Source organism: Aptenodytes forsteri, unplaced genomic scaffold, assembly GCF_000699145.1.
Source record: "Aptenodytes forsteri isolate BGI_AS27 unplaced genomic scaffold, ASM69914v1 Scaffold333, whole genome shotgun sequence".
In the NCBI taxonomy this organism is placed as follows: Eukaryota; Metazoa; Chordata; class Aves; order Sphenisciformes; family Spheniscidae; genus Aptenodytes; species Aptenodytes forsteri.
In genome coordinates this window covers 2,095,281-2,103,846 of record NW_008794542.1, presented here as the reverse complement: position 1 = coordinate 2,103,846, position 8,566 = coordinate 2,095,281, and the positions used below count along the sequence as shown (strand labels likewise).

The 8,566-nt window shown below is 38.5% G+C and overlaps 1 protein-coding gene across 1 annotated transcript in view; it reads right to left on the bottom strand.

The window, feature by feature from the left end:
• The window catches only part of STIM2 (stromal interaction molecule 2), a 32,805-nt gene that overhangs the window by 3,650 nt on the left and 20,589 nt on the right, over positions 1 to 8,566 (bottom strand). The window contains 7 exon segments of the mRNA XM_009272301.2: positions 2,657 to 2,895; positions 3,147 to 3,247; positions 3,459 to 3,626; positions 5,031 to 5,208; positions 6,121 to 6,298; positions 7,674 to 7,789; positions 8,472 to 8,566. The exon segment at positions 8,472 to 8,566 is cut by the window's right edge and continues 4 nt beyond it. Coding sequence (XP_009270576.1) covers positions 2,657 to 2,895; positions 3,147 to 3,247; positions 3,459 to 3,626; positions 5,031 to 5,208; positions 6,121 to 6,298; positions 7,674 to 7,789; positions 8,472 to 8,566 — 1,075 coding nt within the window.

Here is an 8,566-nt window from a genome sequence, read left to right as displayed (position 1 = left end):
TGTTTTAGTTACTGCTGAGCAGTGCTTACACAGAGTCAAGGCCTTTTCTGCTCCTCACACCATCCCACCAGTGAGTAGGCTGGGGGCTGGGGGTGCACAAGGAGTTGGGAGGGGACACAGCTGGGACAGCTGACCCCAACTGACCAAAGGGGTATTCCACACCATATGACATCATGCTCAGCATATAAAGCTGGGGGAAGAAGAAGGAAGGGGGGGGACATTGGGAGCGATGGCATTTTGTCTTCCCAAGTAACTGTCACGTGTGATGGAGCCCTGCTTCCCTGGGGATGGCTGAACACCTGCTTGCCCATGGGAAGGAGTGAATGAATTCCTGGTTTTGCTTTGCTTGTGTGCACGGCTTTTGCTTTACCTGATAAACTGTCTTTGTCTCAACCCACGAGTCTTCTCACTTTTACCCTTCTGATTCTCTCCCCCATCCCACCGGGAGGGAGCGAGCAAGCAGCTGTGTGGTGCTTAGCTGCCAGCTGGGGTTAAACCACCACAAAACAAAACCCACTAAAATCAAGGAATCAGCTGAATCCTAATCAGTCAAAGAAAAGTAGAAGTTTCACTATCACCTTCCTGTAATTACTTTGTTCCAGTCTCGTACATCTATTTCTTTATCCCCTTTTCTTCTTCAGCTCAGGATTGATTAAACAGATTTATTACTTCACACCATTTTAGCCTATCAACCCAATTGCTGCGGCACAAAGAAGTCTGACTGGCAGATTTCAAGTTTTGTCAATCTTAAGAGATCAAAGGATGCTGGGGCAAGGTAACAGCCCAGACAGTTCAGTTCAGGTCCAGACACTGAAACAGTCTTGCTCACAACTGACCTGTCTGCACACTGCATTTTGCCTGAAGCCTCATGAGTGAGACAAGCCATTTAGCTTCTGCCCTTCCTCATGTGCATTTGTCATTTTTGTCTAAAGGATGGGAATAATTTAGCAGTTACCAAACTAACCTACAATAATTTGACTCCTGAACTGGTTTCAACAACAGATCGTTTAGCATATTTTCCCTCTCTTTCCCCACTCCCAAGCGTTTCCAGGGTTTTTTTACTGAGTAGAAATTTTAAAAGCTAGTAAATTAAGGAGAAGCTACTTCCCTCACTTTAACAAAATCAGGCTCTCACGCTTTACCAAAATTCAGAAAAACATATTTAAAGTTTTTGTAATGTTACTAAGATTCAGATAATTTTCATCACTGACTGAGACAACATCCATTAGCTAAATACTTCCAAATGAACTGAACTTTAACAAAAAAATTAAACCATAATTGCAAAAGGATACAGTAAAGTTTCAACTAAGTATGCTCTTACAAACGGTACAGTCCTTCTCTAATCGTAGTTCCTCTGAACCAACTGCACTTTGCTCTCTGGCTTCACTTCTACGCAAGTCCTGAATGAGAAGAGTGACTAAAAAAAAAATCACAAGTCTGAAGTCTTATATACATATCTAAGTGTTTTGTCATTTTAGACCATCTGGAAATAATGATAATAAATGGAGGTCTTCATTTTGAAATCAGACCACAGGTTCCTCCATATAGACTTGGAAGTTTAACTCTAGGCATCCATATTTTACTGGGCTGTCCAAGAAATTTGTTGCTAAGGTTTAAATCAAAGCCTTCACAGTGAAGACGACTAGACAGAGTATTCTTTAAAAGTGATCAGAACTTGCAGTAAGTAGTGTTGCAAGGAGATTAATGAACTTCTGAATGTGGCCTGTAGAAAAAAGGTTGGTACATTTGGAAGAAAAATGTGTGCCCAAGGCACACTAAATGAAGCCAGCAAAGTGGTGACTAGTTTCCTTACACTATTTTAAAATACAGTTCTAATTTCTTCTGAGAATCCCAGCCCTGGAAGAAAAATGTACACATTTGACAAAGTTTTCTTCCCTACTCATTCCTCAGCTTGATATTGCTTGTTTGAATAGCTACACGGGAGCTCATCTTTTTGATTTGCCTCTAGAATCCAGTTAATCACAACTTCCATGAAACAAGCTCTTGTACCGATGCAATGACTCGAGATACAAGGGTGGTCTGAATCCCCAGTGTATACCTTTTGATCATAGTTTAACCAAAGCTGGATTTCCCTCCCTCCAGCACTTGGCCTCTCTGCCTCACACTCAAACCACCCACTTATCCAAACACAAACATTCTGCCTGAAAGCTTCCCTTGGACAACAACAGGATTTTGTTCCAGGCACTAAAGAATGTTTGAAAAGCTATGTACCATGCAGCTTCTCAAAGGGTGTGATCTTCCTAGCAACTCAAGGGACCCTAGACTAACTCCATCCCTTCCATCTGAAAGAATAAATGTGCTAACAGAAACTCAGCATTACTCATTATAAATTTTGTCTAAGTGGCAATCCAAGCATGACCAGCAGACTTTCAAAACTTTAGCTGGATTTGCCCCCCACTCCCTCACCCCCCCACTGAAAGGGAGTAAAGGCTTTTTCTTCATATTACCTTTATTGCAAAACCCAGTTTTCAGTTTATGCAAGTCCAAAAAGATGCATCCAAAATGCTAGATAAAATTTTGGTCCTTTTGACTCTGATCCAATCCTGTTTGATTTCAGCACTCTTCTCCCACCTAACTTTAAAATCCCACGCCTCCACAACTTTTCCCCTTTCTTTTTACTGAGCTCACCACTTACCATGAAACTGTGAAACTATTGGAGGAGTATCTTCATCTAAGTCATCTACTCCCCCTGCAATCGGGTAAGGAGGAATTGAAACTCGAGGCATAACTACCCAGCTGTGATCAGAGTAGAGGGAGGAGGTCAAGCTTGGTAGCCCAGAATTGTGTGCTATTTGAAAACCACAAATCTTCTCAATCTGTTGCCATCGATAAAGACGCTCTCGCAAACACGTCGTCAACTCAGAGAGTGCTTTCCTGAAGAAAAGCACACATTGCAATTATGTACACTGTTCTTAATGATAAAGCAAAGCAACACAAGTGCAGTCATTTTAGCATACCAGAAGATCCATTAGGACTGTCCAAATACTCGCACTTCAATACCTTTTAAACTGTTTTACTTAAAAGTGCAAAACCACTAAGACACTAAACTCCATAACTCTCAAAAAATTCCATTGTTCCAGGAATAATCAATCACAAAAGAATAAGCATCCTGGTAATAATCTTACTTTGCTTCAAGAATTTTATGGTCCACTTCATCCAGGGAGGAGCTGTGTGCAACATGTAATGTTCCAAATACAGTGCTTCGCTTCTTTTTTATCTTTTCTGCCTAAAAGCAAGATAAAATGAAATGCATAAAACTAGAAGTCATATACTTAACACAGATGACAAAACATCAGCAATATTGACAGGCAGCAAAGAACAACTCAGAGGAGAAAAAAATATCCAAATGCTTATCTGAATAATTTGTATTTACTATTTCATATATCTAGCAACAGATCAGAAAAGTCTTTAAGTAGCTGAAGAGTAAGAGTTAGTACCTCATCTTTGGCGATTGCTAATTGCATTTCTGCATGCTGTCTTTTGATATTGTAATATTGTACTTCAACTTCATGCGTTAACTGAAGCCACTTCTGCAAAGCTTCAGGAACAGACCAATTACTTCTCAGCTCAAACTCCTTCTCAGCTTTTTTTAAAGCCATGCGAACCTAGCAATCAAAAGAAATAAAAGTGTCACCAAGAGTATGATTAGAACTGACAGCAGAAGAAAGTGAAATATAAGCACGTTTATACCCCACAGCAACATACTAAGGCTTTACAGAGCTTTGGTGTGTGCCAATTGCTGTCAGGAAGGCAGATCAGGCATTTCTGAAATATAGCATACGAATTTCCATATACTATATTATACTCAGATTTTTTCTATGATATATATCCCTAACTTGAAGCTTAAATATTTTTGTAAGACAGCATTTTATTTAGTACAATAAATCCAATCTATTGCTACTCAGAAGAGTGAGACAAAGCTACTATCTCTCATCTGATAACAAGATAGAAAAAAAAAACAGCTTTTGCATATATTTTTTTCCATGAATCCAACAACATTATGATAAGCTAATATACAAGGTGTATGTCTTTTTATAGTTTCAGGATTATTTTACTAGATAACAGCATGACAGACAATCATTAAGTGCTCTTAGAATTTTTCCATTCAAATCTAGCATTAGAGAAATGCTGCTTTAAACACTCCTAAGGATCTAATAAAACCAGGACCAATTTAAAGTCAACACTAAAAGTATAAACAGTTTGCAGATACCTGTACTAGCTCTTCCTCTGCATATTTGAGCCTGCTGAGCTCACATTCAGCTCCCTCCCTCAACTCCCTTAGGCGATGAGCTTCCCGTTTTGCATCATTGATCTCATCCATCATTTTGCGCTCCAGATTTTGCTTTTCCACAGCAACATTTCTATTCTCTTCTTGTGCTTTCTCAAGCCTTCACAATTGAACAAAAAAATATGAGAAAATACACAGCATTTTTGTTAAAAGTTGCAGTCCTCGGGAGAAGAAAATGTGTCCAGCAACAGGGGGCGATGAGCTTCCCGTTTTGCATCATTGATCTCATCCATCATTTTGCGCTCCAGATTTTGCTTTTCCACAGCAACATTTCTATTCTCTTCTTGTGCTTTCTCAAGCCTTCACAATTGAACAAAAAAATATGAGAAAATACACAGCATTTTTGTTAAAAGTTGCAGTCCTCGGGAGAAGAAAATGTGTCCAGCAACAGGGCAAGAGGCAATGGGCACAAACCAAAACACAAGAGGTTCCATGAACATTAGGTCTGATAACAAGATAGAAAAAAAAAACAGCTTTTGCATATATTTTTTTCCATGAATCCAACAACATTATGATAAGCTAATATACAAGGTGTATGTCTTTTTATAGTTTCAGGATTATTTTACTAGATAACAGCATGACAGACAATCATTAAGTGCTCTTAGAATTTTTCCATTCAAATCTAGCATTAGAGAAATGCTGCTTTAAACACTCCTAAGGATCTAATAAAACCAGGACCAATTTAAAGTCAACACTAAAAGTATAAACAGTTTGCAGATACCTGTACTAGCTCTTCCTCTGCATATTTGAGCCTGCTGAGCTCACATTCAGCTCCCTCCCTCAACTCCCTTAGGCGATGAGCTTCCCGTTTTGCATCATTGATCTCATCCATCATTTTGCGCTCCAGATTTTGCTTTTCCACAGCAACATTTCTATTCTCTTCTTGTGCTTTCTCAAGCCTTCACAATTGAACAAAAAAATATGAGAAAATACACAGCATTTTTGTTAAAAGTTGCAGTCCTCGGGAGAAGAAAATGTGTCCAGCAACAGGGCAAGAGGCAATGGGCACAAACCAAAACACAAGAGGTTCCATCTGAACATTAGGAAACACTTTTTCAGCGTGAGCATGACTGAGCACTGGCACAGGTTGCCCAGGGAGGTGGTAGAGTCTCCATCCTTGGACATATTCAGAAGCTGCCTGGACGTGGTCCTGGACAACCTGTTCTAGATGATCCTGCTTGAGCAGGTGGAGCTAGACAAGATGACCTCCCAACCTCAACCATTCTGTGATAATAAAGACCGCGCAAGCTTCATGAACCAGCAGCAATTACATCACACAATGTGATGTCCATGTCAGATAAAACATGCGAACTTTTAGGTGAGCCTTCATTAAAGGTGTAATAAGATCAAAATACACATCTTTATAGGCAATTGAGTTAACAAGTGCACCAGAGAAGACTATCAGCTCTCACACTGCTAAATAAGCAATAGAAAGTAATCAGCCCAGCTCCATTTCAATCTTAAGAGCTTAAAAACAGAAGAAATGTTCTCATTTCCATGTATGTAAGTATTCCAAAGTAAACTGTAATTATATGGAAAAAAAATAGTACATACTTCTAAATCTATAGGTAAAAAAGATTGAACCTCTATTCTCTACCTTCATCCCCAAGTTCATATTGCCTGCTAAAATACCCAGAAGCAATTTCTACCCAAAAACCCGTCGTCACTGAAATCACAACTTCCCTGCAAAATGAAGATGAACAACATCCAAAGGCAGCTTAATGCAAATAATTTATGACTGTAAAGGATCTGTATTTGTATTTAACCTCAAAACAAAAGGAAACTAAACATTAACTTTTTTAGATTTATACCTCTCCTGCAAGTCAAGAAGGCTTTGCTCTGCTGTTTGGAGACTTTCTAAGTCCTTCATCATTTTTGTGATATGTTCTCTTGAGGTTCTGTTCTGTGTATATGCAAACCAGCAGCCTCCAAAACCAATAACTATAGAAACTGTTAATATAAAATCCTTCATCCAGTTGTGAGGGGGACCTGTGCAGAGAATAACATGATCATTAACTAGTTCATTGATACAGACAATAGACTTTTTTTTTCCCCCCACAACCTAAAAGGTGACAGAACCTGATGCTAAACAGAATTCCAGCTCATTTATCTCAAACCATCTCCAACAACTACCTTTCAACCTTTCAAATAGATTCCAGAGCATTTTCCATACAACAAAAGCAACTCTGCTGTAATACAATCTACTTATTCTATACTAAAACATACATTTGATTGAGGAAAGCTTACTAAACTTTTACAATACATAGTCTGTATCTTTATTTAAATGAGTTAAGAGAGAGTTTCCCCAATTACACTTTATCAGGCCAGTAGGAACTTTAGTTATGTCCGACTAAGTTCTCCCCAGTCTGTGCCCTCTGGAATACCCTATGCTGAGTTAAAAATGCACTTGTACAAAATAAAGTAGATTTTAAAAGGGTAAGTAGCTAATAGCAGCACTTTTTAAAAGCAAAACCTGGATTGTCAAGGTACTATATCCAAGATTCACATACACTTCTTTGTTAGTACAACTTTTATACTCACTTGCACCTTTGTAAAACAAACTTTTAAAAGACAGTTTCTGCTAGCATTAAAGGTATAATGCAAACACAATGTGCTTTTTTTCCCCCTAAAAATCTCCAGCTCAGATGTGTCAGGCTAACTCAAATCAGTCAGGCCAGCTCACATCTGGCCTGACTTTTGCAAAGTCATTCGCTAGTCTCTGAACTGACCACCAAGCTCTGGAAGGGCCTCCTAGTTCAGGAATACCCGACATGCACAGTACCACAACAGATCTGTAACTGCGTACAAGCAAGCACACAGACCACTGGTGATGTGGTAAGGAAATGTCTGCATGTGCTCAAATGGGTCATATGTGGAACTGCTGCATTAAATTTAACTGTACTTAAACTCGAGTCTGCACAAAAAACACTGGTACTGGATTTGCACCACCATCTCCTTTTTAATTCCTCGGGGAAGGTCATCCCCTCTCATTTCAGCATCCCAGCTTACGCTGTCCAAGCTAATTAGGAAGTGAATGTAACATTAGCTATAAGTGTAATTTAAACAGTCAAAAACATTTAGAGGTCACTTCTTGTGACACAAAAGCCAACATCCATCTGTCAAGTGGGGTTATACTAAAAGTTCTACATAATCTTACACACAGAAGTGAACCTTTGTCCTGATCCCAGCATCTTGATAACCTTTTTTTAATTCATTGCCCAGTTCCATAACGCATGCCAAGCAATCCATCAATACATCCACAAAATAGATAAGCTGTCCTACCTACAGTATCAAGTGTCACTGAAAATATTCTGTTGAATTCTTACAAATAAGAGATAAGAACGAACTCCAAAGAGTTACTAACGTGTGAGAGGTCCAAATAAAACAACGTCCAAGGCTTTAAGCTGAAGCTTCTGTCTATGGCTCCGGTCAATTATTTTCAAGTGAGAGATCATGAAAGCATGTTCATTTACTGCTATCCTGTTAATGATAAGACAAAACATTACCTATTGCACAAGCTATATTGAAAACTAGTCTATGGAAAGAAATACATCAATAGCATTTCCCACAGTTACATAGATTATAGTTATGAAATTAGAATGAGAGATATAATGCAATGACAGTAGTGCTATAAAAAAAAAGCGTATCAGCATGTGGTAAAGGAAGAACATCAAATAATTTCCCTATTCTTTTCTTTCTGGAATAATCATGAAATAAATCCATTTAGCACAGTTAAAGAGGTAATGGTATATTTGCAGACTTGTGACACCAACTCTCTAAAATACATGCAATACTCAAATTTAGTAGTTATGCTTAAGAAAAGGGGTTCTGCAGATAGTTTTTGATGTATACCCATACAACAGATTGAAAGTTGTTCAAAATAAAGCACACTACCATACAGAATTATGTGATCATCAATAAAAGCTTCAAGAGCAAGAAACAAAACTAAGACGAAAGGAGTAGCAAGAAGCATTTATACTTTGAAATATTTTGGCAGAAAAAAAAAAATGCAACCAGCTCTTCAAAAACTGCAAGGACGCTTCTCTTTTCTTGCATTTGACCATATCTTGTTAGACTTAGGTTCACGTAATTTTTCCCACATACAGACTAAAGTAGCAACCTACAGGAAATTATTTGAAACTAATCCAGAAGAAAAGTTCACCTGGGAAGTGTTGTTCCATTGACATTGCTGTCTCTAAAATTCTTTTCATATTGGGGCAGTTCAACAAACTCTTACAGCCACTGAAGAGTGTCCTC